Source organism: Bombus affinis, chromosome 8 (genome assembly GCF_024516045.1).
Source record: "Bombus affinis isolate iyBomAffi1 chromosome 8, iyBomAffi1.2, whole genome shotgun sequence".
Taxonomy (NCBI): domain Eukaryota; kingdom Metazoa; phylum Arthropoda; class Insecta; order Hymenoptera; family Apidae; genus Bombus; species Bombus affinis.
In genome coordinates, this window is record NC_066351.1 from 13,258,517 (window position 1) to 13,285,523 (window position 27,007).

The 27,007-nt window shown below is 43.1% G+C and overlaps 1 protein-coding gene and 1 long non-coding RNA gene across 11 annotated transcripts in view; one reads left to right on the forward strand and one right to left on the reverse strand.

Annotated features, from left to right (window-relative positions):
- The window catches only part of LOC126919251 (lachesin-like), a 281,367-nt gene that overhangs the window by 150,391 nt on the left and 103,969 nt on the right, over positions 1-27,007 (forward strand). The window contains exon 1 of one of the 10 annotated variants that reach the window (XM_050728197.1): positions 4,498-4,534. The exons of the other annotated variants lie outside the window; for them this stretch is intronic. Coding sequence (XP_050584154.1) covers positions 4,513-4,534 — 22 coding nt within the window. The 5' untranslated portion in view covers positions 4,498-4,512. Of the gene's footprint in view, positions 1-4,497; positions 4,535-27,007 lie in introns of those variants that run through there. 10 annotated transcript variants of the gene reach the window in all.
- On the reverse strand, positions 6,414-27,003 carry LOC126919296 (uncharacterized). Its single transcript, XR_007711537.1, has 2 exons — positions 18,526-27,003; positions 6,414-18,421 (listed from the first exon to the last, which is right to left on the reverse strand). It is a non-coding gene; the product is annotated as an uncharacterized LOC126919296 (long non-coding RNA).

A 27,007-nucleotide genomic window follows, 5' to 3' on the forward strand; every position in this document is an offset into this window, starting at 1 on the left:
AGCAGCAACGAAAGAAACGTGCCCGAAAGTGCTGGCATCGTCGTTAATTAGCTCAGCAATCTCCCTTCGACACGCAGCGCCGGCTAATAAGCGATTTACGCTTTCTAGCTGTGCCCCGTTGTGAAACTATTTCCTGCTAGCTGAGAAATTTAATGCGCGGATTTAAAATACGAGTGAAAAAAGTATCGTAGTGTATCGTGTTGAAATAATCGACGCTTTCTTTAGTCCGATAACAACGTGGATACACTTGTTTCGTATATGTATGATGTACGTTAAAGCTTCCTTCGATATTTGATTTTGTATAATTACCTAATTTCACCTCCTGTTACATTATTGTTAATTTACTCGCTAATCGGATGATCGCAAGGCGTTTAACAGGAAATTCCACGCGCACAGAAACCCGTGTTCCCTGTTTTATCCTATACGCGGATAATGTTATTCGCGACGCGGATGAACGCGTTACGTGTGCCCTATTATTTCCGGCGAATTACTGGGCACCAATCGGCCGCGTTACCGATGTACGAATATAATCCGGAGTAATCCAAGCGCATATTTGATCTCCTCGCGCGAAACAACGCAACATTTCAGCGGTGTGCTCAGCTGCGCTTCGCAAGATAGCGATACTCCTAATTAGTCGTCGCTTGTAACGCTACATTCGCCGCGTTTCGATATACCTTAACCGTTTCAATCGTTTTTCTTTTTTTTTTTTTTTTATCTCCGAATAACGAATTATTACTCGTTGTTATTGGAATGGTGATGCTAACGCATTTATGAAAAATATAAAGATGCAAAACTGTATACGTGATACGCAAAGATGTACGAAATATCTAAATTTATAGCACCATAAAACAACAATATCGACATACGAAGACTACAGGGATGCATCGTTAAGATTTCAAAATATTACACGTGACAATACAAAAATGTCGATGACATTAAAATATCGCTTATCTCAATAATTTCTTAAAATTTTGTCAGCTTATCGACTATTATCAAAAAACGTACATCTTTGAAACTAACAAATTCCTTTCGTTTCTAAAATCTCTTGTTTAATCGTAAAGTGACATTAAAAACAGACGACTGAAAAGCAGAATTTGTTTTTGCGAATTGTTCGATGTCGCGATCCTTGTGCTGAAAAATATATATATATATATATATATTGAGAATCGTAGAGTACGTACCGTGTCCCGTGTTCGAGCCCGGAGGAAGACTGGAATTTCATCAGCGACGCGAAACGATCCGGTCGTCAAAGGGATGCCAGTGCTTTCATGGTTCACGAAATCGCTACGGTCGAGAAGGAGAAAAGAAAACGAGAGGAGAGAGACTGCTATGCCTAATTCGCGAGTCTCTCGTTCGCGTCGTTAACCCTTTTTGTGATGCAAAGGTTGGGCCCAGCAAAACAGGGCCCTCGAGACTCTTACAGCCCTCGATTCCCCCGACTTTTTCCCTCTTCCAGATCTTCTTCTTTCTTCTTTTTTTTCTTTCGATCCACCTTCATCACCGTTTTCCGTTCTCTCTCTCTCTCTCGTTTCTTCTCCTTCTCTCGTTGGTCGGTTGGTTTTCCGGCTCCCTTTTGCCTGGTCGACTGCGAGAAAAGGCTGTCGGTGGCGGCACGCGCCCCAGACGCTTCGAGAATATTAAATTCCCAGGACGGCGCATAAATTAAAAGATAGCGGTTTTCTACTCTGGCTGCGTATAAATTTCGCACGAACCAACGAACGAACCGACGGGAAGAAGGGGCTTCTTAGCTAGACTCTTTGCGACGATTGCAAATCTTTTCGTATTCCAACCGCGTCCAATTCCCCCACCCTATCCCACGTATCTGCATCGTTTTGCTCTTATACTATCGTAGCTTTCCAAAAATCGTTGCGTCCTATCGTATTTTGGTGTAAGAGCACGGATAAAACTATGGTTCACGAAAGCATCCAACATGGAACAATTCAACGTGCCACTTGGAAAGACATTCATTTTCCGCGATAAAGAACTGACGACTCTAGTATCCAAGTTGCAAGATACTTGAGCTACGATTCATCAAATTGTTAAAGTTCATAAAATTTTAATGCGTTCGGGAATCTTGAAAGAATATCTGGGATGAAAAACAAAAATAAAGGAAAATAGAAAGAACGAGAAGAGCGAAAGATTCAATTCCATTTCAAGTTTCATCGTAGCGCAACAGGAAGACGGATGATTGGAGTGCGTTGAACAACAACGCTTGTAGATCATAGTTTCCGTGACGTGCTCGTTCCATGAACCGGCAGAAGTCATGAAAGAAGTATCCGACTCGGTCTAACGAAGCGTTATTCTTTTATCCGGTAACGCCGTTCGCTTGTGTTCTTCGCCTTTAATCACTTTTTCGCTCGTATACGCGCTTGAATCCGCGTAACCAGAGAATGTTACGAAATTGAGAGGCATGACGAATACGCATGGAAACACGCACAGCCACGCACACACTGGAAAAGCTACACCTTGCGCGACGCTAACCACGTCCGTGGCACATTTAAATCTCATAATTCAAATATGCTGCTCCCCTCGACGCCACTCGTGGAACATTTTTCACTACTTTCTCGTTCCTGTATCCCTCTTGTTTCTTTTTCATTTCCTTATTCCTCGCTTTTTTACATGCATATGCATATTATCCACTTCATACTTTCTTTTATTTTTTCCCGCATCCCCGTTCTCCCTTTTTGCCCTCGCGACTCCGCGTCAACGTCCAGAGAGATATTGTCAACGCTTTGAAATCGTGAGTTCTTCCCTTTCTCGTAAACAGTAACTGGACGCTCACCGGACAATTCGATCGGTCTTTTTAATCTCGAAAGCAAGCGTAAAAACTCGCTGCCGGAGATACTGGAAAAATCTCTTCTTATTCATCGGGGCGATATAAATCGACGTTCCTGGCCAACCGGCGAAATTTCAACTACCATGACGATGATTCACAGAGAAAAAGATTGATCGAAATTGGGTACAGTTGGAAAACTCTGTTGCACTTATTTTGGAATAGCGATACAAGTTTGTCAATCACATACGTTATGATTGTCTATTACACGAGTGACTATTAAATTACGGATGTTTATTCATTAGCAAAAAAATATATTTAAAGTTTAAAGAAAGGAGGAAAGTACATAAAATATCTAAAGTAAAGTATTCGTTATAATATTGCGCGGGAATAATAGATGGAACAAATTTCCTTTTATGAAATACGCACGAATTTAAATAATATATATTTAACCGAATCATAAAAATCTGTATAAATAACCGTAGTGTAACTATTATCATTGCGAGTAATATTAAAAAATTTTTACGTTGACTGATCGGCCCGGCGACGCCGCCGCGACGGTTTAATTCCAACTTTATTATAATCGATCTTCTCGAATAAGAATACGAGAGCTTTATATCGGATTTAAAATTTTTTACTTGAGAGACAGTTAATCAGACTTTTAATTAAATGTTAACGAACAAATTCTTGATCCTATTAAAAAAAATTCCCGGTATCATTAATCACCTTTGTAGTTAACATAATTAAATCGAGCCACATTTTCAAGCCCGGCGAAAGGAGCTTTCTCACTCGACTTTCACGCGGAAAAATATCTTCATAATGATTGCGGTCGTGTGGCGTTCGGATTTTCCCCGGCACTAACATAAATTGAGCCCGAAGAAGAAGCGTAAAAGAGTATGAGAAAAGCGAGAGATAGAAGGGCAGAGTAGGAAACCGTGAGATACACGCCGGCAGAACCGTCGAAATTTGAATATCCCCCGCGATTTTTCCTGTGGATTTTCTCCCGGTCTCGACTCGCCGCAGTGAAAGAGAAAGAAAGATATGGAAAAGGGGGGAGGACAGAGAACAGAGAAAGAGAGACGGAGAGAGCCGATGGCACGGTTTTTGAGACCTCGCATTTCGAGCTGATGAGAAGAGCGCGTGCACCTCCGGTAGAAACCGCAGAAGCTGCACGCGGAAAAGGCAAGCATAACGGTGGGCGTGCGGCATTGGCGCGCGCGAGCACGCTCAGCTCTTTGTAAAAATTATTCCGGAAGAAAAATGTCTCGCATTTCTGGCGTCCGGTTGCTTGGTTGCGAAACGGCAAGATGTAATTCCTGTACATATATTATATGTACATGCAAACATACGTACATATATACCGGGTGCGGGTATTCTAGTTTGCTCCGTTAATGAAAGAGAATTATGGCGCGCCCAAAGATGCTAATTAAGCTAATTAATTTTATCCTTACCCAATAACTTTGGGATCCTTATAACGAAGGCCAAGCGAGAACACGGACCAGTCATTACGCAATTCATTCGCGATGAATTCTCTGCTCGGCCTGGAATATTTATTGTTCTTTCGATGAGATTCTAAATAGCTTGAAATTTCATTAAACTCGAGTTACCGTTCTTTAACGAACCTGTTAATCTTTCTGTTTCAGGTGAGTCTGTTTTCTTTCGGTATCATTAAGGAAAGCGTTCAACGTTGCTGAAACGGTAGAGCGAATTTAGACGTTGGATGATCGGAGATAACCAAGATGGAGTTAAACAATTTGAACGGTAAGATTTTTCGGAAAGAATCGGTTCAGTGTAGGCGCGTTTAATCTTTTAAATCGTTACGTAATCAAACGTTGGATGGTTGATGAGCATGGCACGAGAATACCAGAGCGAAGCGACGCGAGTCCGACCGAATAACACTTTCCATTGTCCGACGCGTACCGTATTCTTCCACTATCTTTTTCTTTCGTTCGCAGCGCCTTTAAGCTGTACACCTTCTCTCGATCTACGATATTTTACACGACGTTTCACATTCTAAAAGGTTCGATACCACTCCGACGATACTCTCCTGTACGTCAAAGTCGCTCTTTGATACGCTGGTAAAGACGCCAGTATCCACGTCGGCGACAACTTTATATCTTTTCCTACGTCGTGTGACACGGCTCGTGCGGCACAACCATAAGGGCTCGGTCAAGTGCACCGAACAGCCATACGTCTACGTGGCTACCGCCACGTAAAAGGGTTAAAGAGCGAAAACTCGACCAACGAGATCCACGTTTCTTGCGATACCACTCTCTCATCCTCTACTTCTCTCTCGACACTGTGTCCACCTCTCAACAAACGAATCTCGCTTCCGTGTTTGCTTCTCTCCTATGGTCTCATCTTCCTCGGTGGACCGTCTCTACCGAGGCTCGTTTCGTACACGTAGTATAGCAAGCGTGTTCTCACTTCTCGCGAAGCTCGCCGATTTATCACCCTCCCGAAACTTATTTCTCGGCTCTCAACGTACAGCCATCCCAGGTCCATCCTTTTTCAACCTCTGTGCTCTTTCCGCCGCCACTCTCCATTCTTACACTTTTCTACCCTGATAGGCGGCGTCTCCTTCTATCTCTGCCGTCTTTCCCGTTCGACGTCTCTGTTCTTCTTCGTGCCGAAGCTGTTTCGAGCACCACTTGGAGCAAACCCCCCTGGCGCTTGCGTCGCGCGGCCTGCACTTTCCAGCGGCCCTATTATTTTCATCGCTAACAGACTCATCCGCCCTCTCCATTTCGTGTTATCTCGTTCACGAGGTAGCTTGTTCGAGACCCGACGAGATCGTGACGTCATCTACTCTTTTTCTCTCCTCTATGTAGCATCTAGGCTAACTCGCTTTCTACTCTACCGCGAAAACTAATCTCCAAATGTACTTTTCTAGTTCGTTATCGTTCACGGCTACGTCTCGTTTACACTGTCCTGCCGATCTTCCCCGCGCTTCCCTGTCTTTTTACCTGTGTTCGAGGACTGGTCGTTTTCCGACGCCCAGGTCTTTTTGATTCGAGTGAGAATTACAAAACAGCTGGATGTGTTTGTTCTTTCTGGTTGTACAAGTATACAGAACTTCGATGTAACGTTACAGTTTTGTCACAGTGGTGTTAGGAGATTCGGTAGGTTTGTATTTTTAATGACACGGTGTACGGGATCGACAGATTCTCTTCTTAAGGATATAATGTCGCCAAGTTGTGTAACGTTAATTGTTGTATGGTTGTATCGTATCAATTTTGCGTCGTTGGTTCGGCTCGTAGCGAATTGAAGAGAGTCGACGTGGAAGAAGAAAAAACCAAAAAGCAACGCGATTGGAAACACACGTTATCACTGCGAAGTAACGAAAGAAAGCGAATTTATTCTTATTTTCACAAACAAATACAGGCGTATCAGATTACACTTGATCGGAGAGCGTAGTTATCATAATCGTAACGTTAGGCGCCAGATAGCAAACCACAAATACTTACACAGCATGTATAAGACTTCGTATCTTTGAAAGACTCATCCTTGAAAATCTAATTCGGTCTACGGAATTAACTATGCCGCGTGTCATACGTACTATAAAAAGGAAAGCCACCAAATATCGTAACCTTTGGTAATTACATTTTTCTAACTCTGCACCAAGCTTTTCGGCGAACGACCAAAAACCCGACTACCATGACAAAGAAGCAGAACAAATTGGAAGAAACCCCGGAGCATCGAATGTCCGCGTGTTTCGAGCAAAGTCCACGTTAGGGACGAATTACTATCACCGGTGGAAAATCTGGCCAGCGATTCACCGGGACAAAACGACACGCAATCTCGCCCCTCCCTCTCCTCCTCCTCCTCCTCCTCCTCGCCCTTCCACCGTTCTTCTCTGCTCTTTATAACTCTAAACTCTTCCCTGCAGGGTTCGTTTATTACGACCGCTCTAATTAAGCCATACAGCCAATTGCATGGAAACAAACCAACGAGAAGAGACGTCAGGCCTCTCGTAGATTGCATCGTCGTTTACCTGTAACTTGCAGAAAGAAACACAAGCTTGTGTTCTGTTTGTGCGAGAAAATCACTCGCCAGGGAAAAAGTTGACGACGATGGCGCACGAATTTATCCGAGGTCGATGGAATATCGCGGAGGTCGTCATTTACAAGGAGGTGCGATAATTAATTATTCGCGTTTCGTGTCCGGTTCGCTCGTATTATATCTACTGTGAACAATTACTTTAATACCTTAATACTTGGAGGATGCAGTTTGTCGACGTTATGAATTCGGTTTAAAGCTAGCGCGAATATTGCACGACAATTTGCGTAAAAGCATGCACGCGGGTCGGTTCACGCGATAATATACGAACGTATATACGTGCATATTATGGTGAGCGTGAGAGTGTAGTCGGATGGCGATGTTCGCTCTGTGTTTTCTAGGGACCCCTCCATTATGTTGAAGCTCTCCTATCCGGACACTAGAATAGCTAGTGCAGCAATTGTATACGTCCGCGTAGAAGACGTCACGGCAGGGCGTATTCAGGATTATTAATTACGTCTTAAGCGCGAAAAAGTTTTGTCGCCCTGGCCGAGAAACACACAGAGATACTCTGATCTGCGTACTGGTTCACCCTCGTAAAATATGACGCGACCCATGAATTTTTTCGAGAAGCATCTTGAGGCCAACGCTCGGAAGAATGAACGATGTCGTTCTAAGTGACGCCGGTTCGTCTGATAAATTTCCTCGTTACGAGGCTAATGAAATACGACGCGATAACGAATGAACGACGATGGGCTGCCCGAGTGGGAGGAACTTGGCAAGGTGTGAAAATTTATCCGATAGAATACGTCTGGCTCTATTCCTAGACAATGAAATGCGATTTTGATAGTACGTGTAACAATATTTCTCAAGGATCGCATAGAGTTTCGAGGAAAATATTGACATTGAAAACAGAATGCGACAGATTTCCTAGCATTTCCAGGGAAATAATTAATTGGTTAGAATTTTGTACGCGTAAAAAGTAACGATAGAAAAGTACAAGACGACACATCGTCGAAATATCCGCAAGAATTCTACAACGAAATAATGAATTCGTAATTACATGTCGATCTAAAATTCGTTGGAAAAGAAGATGAATTGAACGGTGCAAAATCTGAATCTGACTTTCGATATTTGTAATATGTAATCTAACAGTGGCGTATTTTTCGAGGCAGTCAACGTGGACGAAATCTAAATTTATATAATTTATATGAATTTCACAATTTGTACAAATTAACGTCGAGTTAATATTTCAAACGAAGTTGCATCGTTTCTTAGCAATTTGTCTTGTTTATTTGTCTTGGTTCGTTCATCTTGCTTTTCACTGCATATCGAAATATTTAATATTATAAACGGCGGTACCTGTTCGAATAAACATCAAAGACCGCCACCGCGAATATTGAATAAAATTTTTATTTCTCTGCCCGGCGGACATTTAGTCCCGCTCTTTTTGTCCAAGTGCCGGTATTTAGCGTGTGGTGGCCAGATGGCTGACCGCCGCGAAACCTTCGCGCGCTTCAATTTTAGTCGAAACCGTGGTAGCTCGATGCAATTTAAGGGCCGTAGAAAGTCGAAAGAGAGACACGGCTTTCTTCTCGTATAAACAGAGATGCTCCAACAAATTTCATAATCAGAAACCTTGCCACTACGCCAGATACTATTTAGTATCTAATACTAATTTAAAAAAAAAAAGAAACAGGTTTTGAGTGTATGATCGAAAAATATTACATATTGTATAATAGCACTGCGCTAGATATTGTCGGTTTTTTCAACATTTCGAATTTATAAAGTTAATCAGCGTGGCTTTTCAGAGATCAATTATTAACTCTGCTTCAACGAGATTTTAGTCTATGCGGACGATTATTATTAAACGAAGTATAATTAAACGAAGTCGCCCCAGCCAACATACCATACGTACCAGACCCAGACACGTGGATGGTGGAACAATAAAACCGCGTCGCGTGGTTCCCTCGGTCGCTTTGATCCTTCAATTTGTCGTCGTCCGTCTCATCCAAGATTCAATACCGTCTTCCTCTTATCGATCCCCGAAAACTGCCCGAAGAATCGCGTCCGTCCCTTTCGCCAGTCTCTCTCTCCTTCTCTCTCTCTCTCTCTCTCTCTCTCTCTGTCGCCTTATTTGTTCCTTGTACACCGTATCCTGGTGGTTTTCGACGATTCCTGGAACGCAGAGCCGACCGGTAGTCGGCACTCTCCCGTGCTGCGCCGTTGCACTCTCTAAGTCCCGAATCATTTCTAATTCATACGATCGTGTCTTGCTCTTCCGTTCCATTCTCCCTTACGTTCTGCTTCCTTTTCTAGCAAGTGGAGGAAGAGAAATTCGGTTACTGGAAAAAGAAGGGAAGATATCGTACGATTCGACAGCCGGGCATATTGAGCAGCGTGCACGCAATATACGTATAGACTGGTTTCTCAGACGCGCTCGAGAGAACAGACTCGAATCGAAGGAGAGAAAGAGAAAAGAATGTGGAAAGTTCGCGGAACGCGGCGAGTTCACGTGTTTGGAAGTCGTTCATATCGATCTGGTTTCCGAGTTGACGCGAGTGCCAAGAAGTCTTCCTTCTGATTATCGGAATGCACCACTCGATCTGGAAGAAAAGGAACGAAGAGACGCGGCAAGAATCGCGTGCTATTCTTCCTTCGACTCGTTGGAATTAATAAATCTTCTTGCGCGTTGCTTACTAGGCTACGGTTACGCCGAATGCGTGTCGACGTTCCGACGAACGGAACATCTGAAACATCCGAATGTGCAATGCACACACCCGTGGAAATCCACTTCGATTCGACGCATCGAATTCATCAGAAAGTTAATTTATCCGAATACGCGTCCACCGTAACCAAATTTCTCTGTCTCTTTCGTAAGTAGAACGTTCTCGCAGGATGCCCCGACTTATCCATATTTCCCAAGTTACTTCTTCCAACAACAAGAATGTTTTTTATCGGCAGGAATTCCCACTCGATTCCTTCGAACTTCCCTCACCATTCCGCCATCGTTGCCCGATATCTGACTTTAATATTCTTCCTGAAGATTAGCTCGCGTGGAACCGAGACCGACCATAGCGACCAATGCAATTCCGCGGGACGAAAAAAACGAGCCCTGCGACTTCGTTATAACGGGATCCGTCCTAAAAGAGAGCGCAGCGTCCCTTACGATTTCATAACCGTTGCTCTCACCGGTGGCGATTTGCATTTTCCAACGCGAACTGCGAGCCTTGGTGGCCGTCAGAGAGGAACGACGAGAGACGAGAAATGAAACGTAGAGGGGGAGAGACAGAAGGCGAGAAAAAGAAGAGTGGAGCGAGAGAAGGTGCGAGCATAGCGGGACGCGGTAGTAGGATGCAGCCGCGTTGGCGGCGTGCATCGATGGTTGAACCGGCTTATCCGCGCGGAAACCGCGGCGTAGCGCCTCTGTGGGGCACACGATGGCCGGGTATGATGTTTGAGCGCATTTGAATATCAGGAAATGAAGCCTCTTGTCCCAGGGGCGTCTCAGCTGCGTGCGAACCGTCCCACCGACGAGAAAGAGAAGAAACGTTAGGTAAAGAATATCGAATCGCGTGGACGAAACGAGATGGAAAAAGGAAGATGAGAGAAGGCGTAAGTACCAAGAGAATGAAACGTGGCCGAGTAAAGAGACAGAGAGATAGGGTGAGAGGGAGAAAGTAGAGAGAACAAGAAAGACCAATAAGGGACAGGAAGAGGAGGCGTTGAGACAGAGCAAAAGGGGTGGAGGAAACCGGTGCCATTTGAATAATACTTTGCATTTAAATGCAAGCGCCGATAAAAGAAACGGTTCTGCCACTCGAAATATCTTATTACGAGCCATGATCTTTTCGCTGGCCAACCATCCAAACGATAGTCAACGTTTCGCTGTTGAAACATCGAGCGATCCTCTTGCCAGACCCGAACATAACAGTGACGTTGTTTGTTTCGCGTTTCACTTCGGATGGCTTTTCGAAACTTGGTTATCGCGCACGGGGATTTTTCAAAGTTGCTCTTTTCGGCCGCCTAGTTTTAAATCTTTTCTAGGGCAAAACGTTGTTTCACCGACCGCGGAAGAATTTATGAGACGCGGGGGTTGCATTTTTTAGAATTCACGCCGCGCGAGAATACATTCGGAACGGCATTAAAATGGAAATGTTCTCCGGCGGAACATCTCCATATTCTTCGAGAATTTCTCCCGCGCACCCGTAATAAATGTGGAACAGGTGATCGCCGGGAGTTGTTCGAGATTTTAATGCCGTACCAGCCCGAATGAAAGCGCGAGACCCGGCGCTCTGCCGCGAAGCGTTCAAGGCGAACGTTTTTAATCACGATCTTCTTCGGTGAAGAATCGATTCGATTAAAGCCACTGCCGGCTTCTTTCGAAACTTCGATGGCATGGAAATTTTAAGAGACGCCGAGATTCGTGGAGCAATTTGAGAAAAGGCGGAAGGTCCAGCTTCCGCAGCCAAGAACAGTCCCAACATTTTTACTAAACTTTTTCCACCACTACGCCTCGTATTCGTAGAAATGGAACGGAAAGCTTCTCTCGGAACCGACAGCCAAGTGGTCGTACTTTCCTCTCGGCTCTTACTTCGATCACCCTCCATGTTAACTCGATTTCTTCATTGAATCGTCTACGATGTCCAATTGTACGCGCGCCGATAATAGTTATTTTAAGAGAAAGTTTCATAGTTATACATGACTGCGGATTTCTTAATTCACCGGCTGCAACTGCGCTCTTTTGATTAAGGTTAAACGGATCGATTCGCGCGAAACGGAAAACGATCGTCAATCCCTTCCGGCTCGTGTAATAATCGCGTAGAACATTCCTCGATGATCGTGTGAATTCGTTCGTAAAAATAGAAATGTTTCCAAATGGAACTACTAAAAAAGCCGGTGAAACTCGTATAAAACTCTTCAAAGCATTGAAACAAACGAACACTGTATGGGAAAGATATAAGTTCATTTTTATTAATTTTTGGACTTTTTTATCGTGTGGTGATTGGAAAAAATGTATTTTAATACGACATAGTTAAAAAAGAGAATAACTTGAGGAATATCGTGTACCCTTTGAGAACTTGTGCGGTAATTTTAGGAAAAGATATTTGCTTCAACGATCTATATTCGATTCGGCTAACAAGCGTTGGCACTGACAGATAGCAAAATATGTGTACGTTTCTTGCTGTAGCTTAGCTCGCGTGTCAACCACAAAATCGTAATACCTTATCGCAGCGGTGCTAGTCGATTCACTAATCTCGCGAACTTTCGCGGAAGTCGTCAATCACGGCAACGAGAATGCTGTGAATTTAATGTCTTCTCGTGCAAATCACACGCATACACGGCGAATTGGCACCGGTCATGTGTATCAATCCGGTCGATAATAAATTCGTGTCTTTTTAATCAGTTTTTCGTATCTACACTTTTGCCTCGTCAAAATATCCACGCCGCAACTTAAAAAAAAAAAAAAAAAAAAGAAAAAAGAGAAAAGAGAATGGAACAAAAATAATACTAATTCGTTAACTTTTCAAACTTTTTTCCCTTTGCACAAAGCACGTCGGTTTTTCTGGTCTATTAGTACAATTATTTCGTGTCCACTTGGCTTCCTCGAAAAAGTTAGAGGAGCAGAAACGTTTGACCGTAATGGCGAGCTTTAACAGGATTTACTTTCGTTCCCGTTTCGAATCGGATTGCAAGTTTTAATGAAATATCTGCCCACCGTGTCAACTATGCTCTGACCATTAAGTAGTTACCTCGAAAATGCGGAAACCGGGCTTGAAAGCTTCCCTTTTGATCTTCACTATCTCCACGATCCTTCTATTTACATGATTTCCACGTATCGAATTCATCGACGATGCATTTTTCCCTGGAAATGTCAATCGCGCCTCGTTTGCGAGAGCCATCGTTCGAAACCTAAATCAAACGATAGCTTTGTTTCACCCTTGGCCTTTCCGATCTCCGCTGGAATTTCCAGTCGAGAAATCAATGGCGAAAAAGAGCAAGCGATCTTTGATATTCAAATCACTGGCACTGTCCTCGTCAGAAAGGAATATGCAATTTCATGGAATTTCATGAGGATGCCGCCCGATCTACGCTCGGACCTGCCTCCTTCCTCGAACCTCCGATCAATTTTCTCGGATGCCAAGCGTCTTTTTTCTTTCCACCTATTCTCACGATACACTTTGCTCTCGCATTTTCCTGCTAAATCTCAGCTTCACGAATGAACGATCCAACTATTGACGAGATCGAGCGAAGAGCGAGCGATTCCCTGGTAGCTTGGGATTATCAACCGATATATATCTCGTATCATCCCTCGGAGGATTCCGCGTGCTTTAATATCGATTCATCGGTCATGCGAGCCTTCGATTGAGATTCGAGCAATGACAATCCAACCACCGCTGCGCCTTGCGTATTAGTCTCGTATCCGGATGAGCACGACGATCTCCAGGAATCTCGGATCTATCCTCTCGCCAAGCTGGATCCTTTGCCCATTTTCGAAACGCGTATCCCGAACAGTATTCGCATTATACCTTGACTTCGGATACGAATTAAGATCCGGTAAACCAGCGTCCGATAATCCCAACCAAAAATGGAAGGTTCGGATCGATAGGACCACCGAATCGAGACATACCTGGATTATTACGTGTATTCATGTTGAAGGGTGGAATCGCTTGTATTTGTGCGCCCACAAAGATGGCAGATTTAGAGATCTCTGAATAAGGTTGGAAGTATTAAGCCATTCGAAGCTGGAAGTTTTATTGGAAGATAGTTCTCATTAGTTGTGAAATTTGATTTACACCGAAGAATAAGATGAGTGGTATATCGGTAAGTGTTGCGGGCAGTTGAGCTATCGAACTGATATTATCGGGAGAAATTTCATGAGTGAAAAGTTTGAAGTTTTATCGGTGTTGGTAAATACGTTGAAATAACAGCGAGGAAGAAATTCAGTAGTAGGTAAATTTTTCGAAATTTAACGAAAATTATGAAATCGTAAGAGGAAAGTCTATGATCCACGTGCGTAACTTGCGTAGTACATTTGTTAGTTTATTAAATGTCGTTGATCGGTAAATAATCGTGGAAGGATGTGGCGTGGATTCAAGAGGATTAGGTAATTTAGGAGGTGAAGAATCTTTGTTGTGTTTCGTAAGAGAATTGTGAGAAGTTTGATAGATGCGTCGTGTCTGACTATGAAAATATTCTTCGAGTACGCTACGAAGGAATAGAAAATATTCGTAGATAGACGAGCAACGAATATTGTGTATATTTAATGGCAAAGTATAGAAGGATTTTGATACGCAAAATTGAAAATTCGCGATTTTTCTTTGATACGCAGCTAGCTTGTTTACGGTGTCCCGGGCGCTCAGACGCGCAAGCCAAAGCAAAAATATAGTTTCAATAAGCCAGCCTCCACCTCGGGTAGGGACTCGATAGAATCACGTGCTAAATCAGTCTCTATGGAACTTAATGTCGAACGCGAGGGTTTAAACGACCATTGGGATTCGAATCAATCCATAAAAAAAATAAAACCTATTTACTCTGTCTTTCTCTTGCTCTGAATTCTCTTCCTCTTAGCTCAACAAAGGGATCGGCGACAAACGATTGGCTTTCGTCCGAATACAAAAACACTTCTCCCTATTTTGTTCTTCTCGTGAAACGGTTCTCACCAGCTGGAAATAGCCGAATTTCCTACAAGACAAAGCAGTGGTATCGCACGAAGGGCACACGTAACGACACGCTGGTTTCTGCAAACAAGGATCTCGTGATAAGTCGTGTTTGCAGTGTGCTTTGGCACTTGCACGAGAATTCTAATCTCCACCGAAGAGCTCTATCGAAGAGAAAATACGATATTATTCGCTAGGAGAACGCTTATTTATTTTACACGCGATTATACGTCTGTATTCGCGATATCTCCTCGGCCAAATCGAATACCACAGCTATTAAGACGCGAACCACGTGCACCAAGCTAGGCTTATAACTGGCCAAAGTACCCAGACGTTTCGGGATTGAATTTTTACACTCCCGCGATTCCATTCTGCCCGTAATTTCAATGAATCCTTCACCAACGGTTGAAGAAGAAACCTCGTCGTCCCTTCTCGACGCGATAACGTCGTCGAGCCTATCGAGCAGCGACTCTCTATTCAACGCAGCTGTTACACGCTCCTCGGGAAGAAGTAAGACTGACGGGGTAATGATGTATATTCTTCCAGACACGTACACACGTCTGTATACATGTATAGATATATATATGTGTGTGTGTGTGTGTGTGTGTGTGTATGTACATGTGTGCGGATAGTAGATTCTACCGAGGAAAGAGCATCCATGAGAACCAGATGGTTCTGTCATTGACATCTGCCTGTCTGCAATATCGCTGTCTCTATTTTCGTCTCTCTTACATTCTCGCGATTTTCCCCTTATTGCATGGCTTTATTTAAAAGTGCATCGTAGAGAGTCGACTCGGTAACCTTGTCGAATATACTGAGATAATTCTGAATAAATTGAGTAAGGTTAATATCGGAGAAGCTTGAGAGAGTAGTGGAATTCTTGGTTCCAGACGATTCGTCATTCTTTTCAATTTCCGCTAGACAAATTATCGCAAGGGTGGGACTTCGGATGACACGCTACGTTGGAAGCATTATGCCACGCGTAAAGGGAAATAATATCGATGATTAATTGTCCTCCCTTTGTATCAACTTGTTCCCGTTCATATATCTATTTTCACTTGACGCTTCGAAGGGTGCGGACGAAGCTTGCGAATGAGGGTGAGAATCTGCCCGAAAGGGGGTTTCGTTCGGGGAACTCGGCATTCAGATGATTTAAAACGAAGAATATGAGATCAGCTATGGGGATTAGACAAAGATGTTATATTGGGTTGGCAACGAAGTGATTGCGGATTTTGTCAATACCGTCTAATTTTACCATCTAATGACAAAATCCGCAATCGTTTAATTGACAACCCAATAGTTTACCGAATGGAATTTAATGACAACAAACGTTACGCGTGGCAATATGTGAACATTCTATTGCGTTGCGATATGTTATGTTGCGGAAAATATTAAAATTTATGTTACACGTGAAAATATATATAAAGAAATCTATCTCTCGTCGTTATTGCCGAGAGCATACGTGAACCTGTGTACGTATAAAAATACACGCGTGCAAAATTTGCTTCCGCGTGTGAGAATTTGCACGCGGAAAATTCGCGTATCAAAAATTCGCACGTAAAAATCTTGGTTCCGCGCGTGCAGAATTCACGCGTCCATATTGTAGCCATGTAAATGTAGGCGTGCAAAATGGATAAAAATATAGAAAACGCTTTGCGCGACGAATCACGTCGTTAAAAGCCACGATACGTCTATACGGCGCGATACTTCGACTGTCACGAACTTTCCGCGTCGTACGAACAAATGACTGGCGAAATTGTTGCTTTTAATCGAAAGATCTTCAATGCAAATCAACGAGAACGAGCGTAATTTCGTTTTACGATAGCGTCGATGTTGAACGGTATTTCGGTAATAATTAATCACGGCACGCAAATGCAAATCCCTTCGCGAATGGCGCGTTCTCGTGGAGCGCAGCTCATATTGTTATTCCCGTTGATGTGGCCACGGTGAAATTAAATTCGACCGCGAAAACGGCAATCCTTGCCGCATAAAGCTTCGTCCGTCTGATTCCACGCGAAATTACTTTTTAGTTTTCACGAACGAACCCGTCAAGGATCCTATAGCGCCACCGCAATATGGTCGCGTGCATACAAGTGTCTACATAATATCAAAAATGTGATATCAATTCTGACAGTAGAATGATTTAACATTGTTGCAGCCGATTCTCTCATTATAAACAGTTTCATTCTTAGACGCACGAGTTTGCTGTATCGCTACGTGTTGCTTAGATATTTGCTATTTCGTTTGAAGATGTTAGTTTAGAAACGCAAGCAGTAAAAATACTGCAGTAAAAATATTGCGCGAGGAATTGATATTAATTAAATACCGTTGAATAAATTGTTCTATAAAAAAAATACACTTTCACATTCTGTATGAATATGAAATTGCAAAATATGCAAATGAAGGTATATTTCATAGCCTTTTTTAAATAGATAGTTTCTTATAAGGTCTTGCTGTTACTTTCTCGTAGAGAAATGTTCGTCGCTGAGTATCAGGCTATATCTCATCAGATTAAAGAAATATTTTATTAACGAAATGAGAAACTCGATAGCGAGAGAATAACTGAATAAATGAAAAGCTAAAGTTGAAGACCGAGTATTAGAAATTCTAGTTGAAACTATTCGTTCATCGCGAGGAACACAAATCGGGTCATTATCCTATCAACCTAACTACTCGGATGAAAAATTTCACGGACAATTCCAAGAAAAAAAAAAAAAAAAAAAAAGAAAAAAAAACTAATCGCTACGCACATTCGCTGACGAAACTGGACTGTATCAGCTGCTTCTTCCGCAAACCATTCTATCGCCACTGGAATCACCGTGCGCCGATACGGGGCGCTTTAAGTTCGACCAACCAAAGGGTAGCGAAGCCAGAAATTGGAACTAGAGCAAGCATATGCCATGCTACGGGTCACGTACACATGTAGAAATCCGTGTGTACATTTCTTAGGGCAATTCAGAGGGCCGTTTCATTTGCGCTCTACGTCTCGGCGCAATATTCCTGCCACGGAAGCCAGATAGAAGGAAAACGTACGCGAAGCTAGATAGCAGTGGGTTTTGTGATAACGCCGATATCGGTAGATTCGATCGGGATTCACCAATGGAATCGTAATGAAAACGGTCCGCGTATTAATTGCTTTTAATGTTGGGATTCGCGTTGTTTCGCGATGTCGACTCCGCTCCGACATCGGAACCCCTTAATGCAGTTTCCTGCTGGAAAGAGTGGAAATTGCTTTTAATGTCAATCGGTGATCGATCGCAATTTAATTGTCGAAGAACGGAAACGAGACCTCCCTCGCTTTCGACGTCGATAGAGGTTTCGATACTTCCGGGATATATGACCTATCCACGCAGGCACAATAAAATATTCGAACGTTTATGGACACGTTTAATGTATATTATTATACGCGTTATACGAAACCTTTTTGGAATTACTTTATTAATCGTATTACGAGACTCGACTATCATGGTTATGTCGGCTAAGTTTGAAAGCTGATCTGAACATTATTTAATATAGTAATAATATAAATGAAGATTAAGATGTGAAAATGTATATAGAGATTACGGGATGCTTGGCACAAGTATTAGGTCATCCCATAAGTTCGTGCCGTTTTTCGAGCGGTTATATATGTTAAGATTGTTTACATACCTTTCAGTTTCATGAAAAAATGTAATCCCCCTCTCGTTGTACAACTTCTTCCCATTTTTCTGGTAGGGCGATTATTCCGCCTCGATAAAAGTTCTCTTGTTTTTCTTTAAAATATGAAATGTATACACAAAAGTCGACACGAACTTATGGGATGACCTAAATATATATTTTTGTAAAAATCATAGAATTATTTGAATGTCAATATTCAGTGGAACCATATTTAACACTTTTATTGGTTTTTTAATTAAAGGTAAAGGTCACCCTGATTGTTGCAAATGGGGCTACGTATTTTTCACTTGATGATCTTTTGATTTCAGAAACTCAATGATTAGAGACGTTACTATGGAAAATTATTTTATTTCGACCGAATTACATATTCGCAACAACGTTATAACCGTCGAACTAATAAGTTTATTAAACAGGTTCATTTGGGAAAAGATAGACCTTTACTGGGAAAAGAGATGACCTTTACCTTTTTATCGAAAACGCAAATTTTTGAAAAAATTTTTTATCGCAGCTCGTAGTTCCAGGCTGATCATCTTTTGCTTCGTACATTTTCTCGTAGGATTTTTGGAAATGTCATGAAAATGGTGGATACTCCTTAGACTATGCACTGTACATTCTGCGTATGTAGTAAACGTATATACATTATACAGATATCTTCACGGAAAAGTTCGCGTTTGTGAAGAGAATCAGATGCGGCGCGACGTAAGAATGTTTGAAAGCTGGAAGAACGACACTACGATGGAGTTGGCCATGGAAATTTGAGGGCAGTGAACGAGGGCAGGATAAAATTGAGAGAAGCTTGGTCAATGGGCGAAAGTAACGAACCTGGTGGCCACGGTTCGCTCATTTTTCCACAGGAACTGCTGCTTCTCTCTGCGGTCATTATACGCGGTGGCCAAGCAGCAACGTGTACGCGAACCAACTTTTAAATTAATTTTGAGATTCCCCTGCATGGACGGCTGATATCTACCTATTCCTTGGTGGCTGAAATTCCGACCATTAAACGTCCCGTATATACAGAAAAGTTAAATATTTCCCACAAAACAAAATGATACAAAGAACAAAATGTTCGAACAGTTAGGAAAGTAACGTAAAAATCCTGCAGTCTGATAAGAAAATAGAACACAAAGTTTGAAAATCACCGGTCATGATTTTCTCAAGGAATCGTTTGGAATACCAAAAATAACGGAGAAAAGTTAAAGTACAAAAGAAAAACAAAAAAACAAAAGAATGATGGAAGATAAGTAGAAGATCGTTCACAAGTATCCGGACAGTTTTATCGACTGGTGGTCACAGTGTGTGAATTTTACTAAAGAGTTGTTCAGAATTCAACGCAACTCCTTAAATTAAAAAGCAGAACAAACGATGTTAGAAATTTTACTCTTTAGGATTCGTATTGAGATGTTCGATCGCTTGCACGACTTTTCTTCGACGAATAAACTCATGGAAGTGAATTAGACATTCCTCGGGCAATTGAACGCCAATTAAGTTTCAAGACGATGAAATTGAAAAAATCGTGAAGGTCGAGTCAATTAGTTTGACTTCTGAGAAGCTCGATTAACGATTCATATTCGTTTAGATGAATATAGTGACAAAGTTATCGGATATAGAAAGTATGAGATATCGTGTATATTCTTATTGTTAAGAAAATGCAGAAATTTCAAATAAGGCGACGCTGACCGATGGGCGCGAACATTTGTCCGAAATGTGGGGAACGTGTATTCCCTCGTTAGTTAGTATTGACAAAATCCGCATATCCTTAGTTGCCAACCTAATAAAATTCGTATTTTCATGATCTTGGTTCCTAAACAAATATTCCTTTCGTTTAGCAAATGCTCGACGAGTATACTCGACGTATTACGAATGTTTACGTATCTTTGTACGTCTTTATGTATTTTATGTACACTTTATTGGTTTGGTAACTAAGGAACGCGGATTTTGTCATAAGTTAGTATTGATAAGTAAGTGTATTCCTTCTGCAGTTCGAGTTGCAGTCTGAAAGACATACGGACGAGTTTTATCGTTCATTCCCCCTTGACATTCCTCCTTCCTTTTCGTACTGTAGGATGCGTTTACCGTGTTGCACAAGCAGCCGGCTTGAGATTCGTCTCGTTTCCCGGAATCTTCGCGCGAACGTTGTCATCTACCTCGCAGGCGAACCAACAAGCTTATCTGGATCAACTTTAACTCGTTGCGCACTTCAATTTCGCCAAAGAACTTGCCTTTTGTCGCTGTCCCGTCGTTCATCGTTTCCACTTTATACATTTGAGGACGCCTGCTGTCGGGATACTTTTGAAAATTGTTGAAAACTCATTCAGAGAATCGCACACTAAAGAATCGGACGAATCGAATGGATTAGACGACACATAGGTGCAATTTCTAAAGCTTCCTACGCCGAATGGCTGAAGGTAAAGTGGCGCGTGTGAAAATTGCGTTCCGAGAGCAGCAACGGAAGTACGAACGAACGAAAGTACGTTGTAAATTCGTAAGATTTGATTTTGAACGTGAAAGTAGGGGGTGGTAAGGGGCGAGGCTCTTTGGGGCTCGACGAACCGTAATCTGCACGGAAACAACGTAACAGAGCACGGGCCGATCGCGTGAATGCCTCGGATGCGATTCATCATCGGTTGTTCATCCGGCGAGGAAAGCCTCCGATTCTCGTTACTTGCGTCACGTACGTTGAAACGCAATCCTCCCCTTCGTTTCCACTCAGGCCCGGACGTACTTGGCTACGTGTTTGCGGTAAATACACACGACACGAAGGCCAATACTCAGACCCCGTTCCTCTCGAATCTTTGTGGTCCGCGTTGCGCAAAATTATATCGAATCTAAAAACTTATCGGGGTAATTCGTGTTCCTTCAAAAGAGTTCCACGTAAGAGGAGAGCTTTTAAGGACCTCGAAAGGATAAGAGACCTGAATGGGGCCTGGAAGCTTTTTCCGAAAGAATTCCCGGGGAAAAAATTGAGTATCCGCTTGTATGGAATCGACGTGGAATCGGCTTCGGAATTCGATGAAAATGGAAAATGGCGGCTAAAGAAAATACAGCCAGAGAGTTGTCAGTCGCGATGTACGACCATCGATGGAGATACGGCCGTTTCGATCTACTAAGCTTCTGCCCGGCGAAGGAGCCGGTATCAAAATTTGATTAAGCGGCTCATAAATCGTAATCGAAGGACGCTTATTCTCGATGAAGGTCGATCCCGCGGAAAATTTCGTTTCCCGAACGGCATGAAACTTCTATCGATGCAATTCAGCCGGCGGGATCTCGGAAGTTTCAGCGATTACATCCCAGATTGAAATTCTATTTGGGAAACCGGTGTACGACCGGTTCTCGCAGTGCAAACACACGAATCCATCGACAGAGATAGATAGATAGAGAGAGAGAGAGAGAGAGAAAGAGAGAGTCTAGGACCACTCTCCTTTCATACACCACTGCCCCCCCCTCCCCCTCCTGTCACTCATTCTCTTTCTCTCCGGCTGTGTCCAGCTCGTGTTCTGTCCTCCGGTTCTGTTCGCTCGAATACAGCCGCTTTCTGCGGAAAATAAAAGTTGGTCGAAAGAGTTTTATCGCATGTTTGCCTCATCGTAATTGCTGTATCAAGCGGCCGCGAACGAAAAACCGTGCGACCGCCCGTGGAACCGCGGTAACGAGTTTACCTCGAGGCAGCGCAAGAATAACAGACGTTTTTGTAGCCCCGTCGAAACATTTTTTCGCAAGTGGACGCCGCGTGAGAACCGTTTACTGTTTTCCCTTTCGAAATAGCGGTCGGGCTCTCTTGCACGCTCCCGTGCAACAAACAAACAGCATTCCCGTGGAATTGCACGCGATTTCAAGGATCAATTTTTAGCGTTTTTCTTTTCTGCCTCTCGTTTCTCTTTTTTCTTCCCCGCCTTGTTTTCCTTTTTTCCTTTCTCCCTCTTGATGGGCTTTCTATTTTTTGGGAAACGTGCGTGCGCAATAAAAGACACGCTCGTGCAAAATCAACGTGCACGCTTGCTCGTTCGAAAGAGAAAAAAATGTTGGACGATTTAGGCGGATAACAAACAAATTTAGACGCGTGCTCGTCCGAACGGGTGACGGGATGAAAGCGAAGAACGCGAGGAAGAAACAGGCACGTGAGAAAATTATTCGTTATGATATTTCCAAGATGGAGGAAAACTCGATTTAGTTTTTACCTGTTTCTTTTCTATTTGTATCTAAAAACGTGACTTGACATAATCATCTGCACTCTATGTATTATTTATTCTACAACGTACGTTTAAACGCAGATATATTGTTCGAAATCAAACTGCAAAATTCGCAGAAAGGGAAAGGAAAGAGGAAGAAAAGGGAAAAAGGAAATAATAGAAAAGAAAGAAGAAACGGGAAGTAAGGGAAGCCATTAGGAGTAAACTTACTTTCGCTTCTGCTGATTCATGGATTTAAGCAGAAGAAAATAGCTAGTCCGACAATTGGATGAAAATAATCTCGCGTTAATTTGCCTCTTAAATACACTATGATCGTTCATTAAACGAACCTCTGCATGTTTTATGACTGTCTAACGGTTAACAGAAAATTGTCTTTTCCATATTGTAAATACCCCCGAGATACGATGCTATAACCGTACCTCGTACGGTCCACCAGAGAATCCGCTTCCCTGTAGCAATCGATTTCCCATCTTGAACGTATAAGAATTCTAATCTGGCGCGGGAGAGAGCTCGTAATGATGAGCGGCGTTGATACGCGGAAGGGGACGAACGATAGGGGTCGTAAAAGAAAAACACGCAGAGAGGATATCGATATAGATCAAGGGAATTCCTTCTTTGACGTGGGATCGTTATTTATTATCGTTATCGGACAGACGCACTTGCGTCCGTTCGATGATTCTTAATCCTGGTCAAACGATACGGTTCGCAAAGCGGACTCGGACTTGGGTTTATCCAAGTATCCTCTAAAAGCTTCTTGGTCGTCTAAATTTCAAATAGAGAAATCATGGAGCGAAAAGTAGTAAAAGCCAGGTTACCATGAAATATTTAAACGCAACGCGTATTTCATTGGTTTAGGACTAAGAAAATAGCCCGGTGTAGAAGCGGCAGAATAATCTTGCGGAAGAAGGGTGGCTCATATTTATACGCGCGCCTAGAAGAGTTCGAAACGAGCATTGGGTTGGCTGGTCGCGTGTTGGTTTAATGCCCTATAAATCGTGGTCTAAACTACCGTCGGTCCGGCACATACACACCCTCGATTCACCGTTTCGTCGTTTCACGTAGCCGGCTACTACGGTTCACCTTAGGAAAACGCGTGTAGAACACACCACCAAATGGTCGGATCGCATAGAACCACACAGTCTCGCGCGTGGCAGAGGAAACTCGATTTCGCCAACAGACGCCAACACCTGTGCTACTTTGCCACTGGTCGGTCAGCTGCATTTGTGTGTTTAAAAGCTGCACCAGTTAGGTAATATATATATTATATACACACTTAACACATCAGCAGAGACAAAGTGATATATACATAGTATATGTATATATATATATATATTTATGTTTGCAAGTTCTGTCATTCTTCGGCCGATAATACTAAGTGGTGTCCAGAGTGTACGTGAGCGGTGTAGTACGTGGCAAGTGTTGGGAAGTTTATTTAGTCACGTACAGATACACAGGCTCACAAATTGACGTATTCCCCTGTCTATAACTAGATGGATGGTCATACAGAGATGTATATGAACGCGTGTGCGTCGACGGCGACACGGGCACGTGTTACGTGTTACGTGTAATATTTATGTGTTCAGCTGTGTATGTGGTTACGCGCGTACATCGCAGCCTGCGTAATTAATCCTGCGTGAGACTATTCGGATCGGTTGTACTAATTATCCACTTCTCGCGCGACCACGTCGCGCGTATAGAGTACTGTGGATCATGGCGTAGCTGATCAATGTTAGAAATTTCTCTACAAGCGTTGTTATTTGGAAATTTCCCTTTGAACGACCATTAAACGACACATGTACGCTGTACAGCCAGCCACCAAATAGACGAGCTAATTTATAGACCCAGTGCTAGATATCAAAACGATGAGAAAGGTTCAGGTGCAAATACACCGTTTAAGGCTTATATTACAAATTGTGAACAATTTATTTTATACCAGAAGTGTACCGGTATCGAGGAATCAATTGACGAAATCTTCTTTGGATCTCATTCGCGCTTCGTGTTGCTCACTCCGAAATAAATGATATAACAACTGAAACTCTATTCCATCATCCTGTTCCACCTGCACTTGTTCCGTTCAATTTTTATTCCATAGAAATCCCAGCAGCAATAATTTTAATTGGACGATGGATATCGTTGTACCAACAAGAGGAACAACAAGCTACAATTCATCCGGAAAATTGTTACTTCACCCTGGCCGTTAAACGCGCTTTAAAGCCTGAAATTAAGAATTCAAAAGAACGAGAGACCACGTTCTTCTCGGAACGACTTCTTTTGTTTCAGTTCGAGATCAGCGGCCGTGAAAACTCTCAGCCACGTTTTCCACCCTCGTTTTGAACACGTTGCTCGGATCCATCGGCATCGCTTATTACGCGGCGAACAAAGTCCTCGTCGACCGTAAACCTTCTCTCATTTAATTCGCTGGCAATATGTGTTTTTACCAGCGGACGAGCATTTGATCGGTCGTAAGCTTGCGTCTCTCGGCCGTCGAACCGAACGAGAAGGAATGGAGCACAGGTCCTCGGTTAAATCGCCCGATTCTGTCTTTATGGGTAGCCTTAAAGCGGACGCGCGAACAGGATTGATAGTAGCTACTAGTCGGACTGATTCAAGGCATGCCACGTTGAGCGGCGACGACCACATGTTCAAGAGCTGTTAGAACGTTACTGCGCTTAGGAATCACTGTTCCCGATGCGACCGCTCGTGTAGACCGTTCTTTATCGCTTATTGATTCCCCCATGACTAACGACGCCTATAGAAAAATCTCACTTCCTCGATCCCTCTCCCTCGTCTATGTGTTCCTCGTACCTCGGACAGATCAAATATTTTAAACCTTTCTTTTTCTAATAGAACGCCCCCCTCCCCTTGGATGTTAGAAAACGCGGTCTAATCGTTAGACCAACAAACGAATCAAAGAGCAAACAGAATTCCCATTAAACTCGACTGTGCCTCCGTTGTGAATCCGTGACATTTTCAAGAGTAAACCTTCGAATCAAACAAATTCCAACAACGACACGTCCACCCACCATCGCCACCATCCTTATCCTCGACAAACAGTAACAACAACGAGACCAGACTTTGGTCTCGGGTGGCCAGGCTCCAGTCCATCCTCGATCATCCCTCGAGTAAACGTCTTGGATCGGTTGCAGCAACCTCTAACTCCACGAGAAACGATTCCACGGCGAAAAAAGAAGCTCACGTATCGATAACGCGACGCTGCACAGGGGGCGTGTCGTATTCGCGGGGTATAAACCGGTGAATGAGGGAGGGAGCGAGAACGGTGGAAGTCTTGGAGAAACAGCCCCTGCGAGAAAGAGACGATAAAGAGAGGACAGAGGGAGACTTTGAGCTTCACTGACCCGTGTAACGTCCGGACGGCCTCCTCTATCTGTACTTTACAATCGAGGGTTTTATTGAAATCTCACCGTTCCCTATATAAACTCTAACAGACATTTTTATCTGCTGGATAAATTTCCCTGGGTCGCCCTCCACGAACTTGCCCGAAAGAACACCCATCCACCCGCGTCGTAGTCTGGCCATCCTCTAGTTCGCTCTCCCTCTTTCTCTTTCTTTCTCTCTTCCTTTTTTTCTCTCTGTTCCGCCGCTGGCTAGAGGACGAATTATTGGCAAGATATGAAAGGACCGGAGTTATTGGCGATAGCGAGCGAGCATACGCTTGGAAGTCGTATTGTACCGGTGGACCGCTGCGCCGCGGGCAATTTATACGACTACTTACCTTGCCGTTTCTTGATATTTTTTCAGCCGCCGTGTATGCGTCTTCTCGAATGTACCAGAGGAATGTTGATTCGATAAGGTTTAGTCAGTGGTGATTTAGATTTCTTCTGCAACGGTCCACTCGCCGAATACGACTCGGTTCTCTTAAACTCTGCCTCTGTAAAGCCTCAGTTTCGATTTTTCACGATCTTCTTACGGTTTTGAATTCTTCCATGATTCAGTCGAAACTCGTTCGTTCAACTCCCGGATGATCATGAATTACGATTCACGAAGAGATTTCACGTTTATTACTTTCTATTACGTTTATTACTTTCTATGTTATCCTATGAAACTGTACGAACAATTTCATATAACTTCCGAGCTAATTTAATTATCGTATAGAAGCAAAAGACTGCTTCGGTCATTTGCTCGCTGAATAGCTGTAAAATAAAATACTTGATCTTCCCGATAACAATGATCCAGTTTGCACGAAGCGGGAGTTAAAGATCTCACACGTACAATAGCAGTTTTATCACGTGTAACCGAATCTCTACCGTCGCGTGCATTTTCCCAATTGCTCTTCGTTCGCTACCGATACTCTGACACAAATATTCGCTCGGTTCTCGGTGATTCGTCATCCACGGAAATGCTCACTTTCGTATAATAACTTTTTACTATATGAACACCGTGCAACGTGCCAGAACTTGTGCTAATACTGAAAATACTTCTGCTAAAATTACGAATCTTGACAGTATCAAACGTTCCGTTTAAGTGGGACTGAGGGATTTATCAGTGCAGTTCCTGGAAATGAATAACGAGGAACTTGATCCGAGTTAGGGTGTACGATCGTACGTCGAAGAGAGAACGGTTGTTCCAGTTTCACAGGATGCATTTCTAAGGGTGCGCGGGTTCGATGCTTGCGGCTTATTAATAGCGACGTGGCTCGATGCACTTTCAAGAGTCCATACATCTTGGGATACGTGTTGGACGGATGGATGGCTGAATGGTCGGACAGGCGC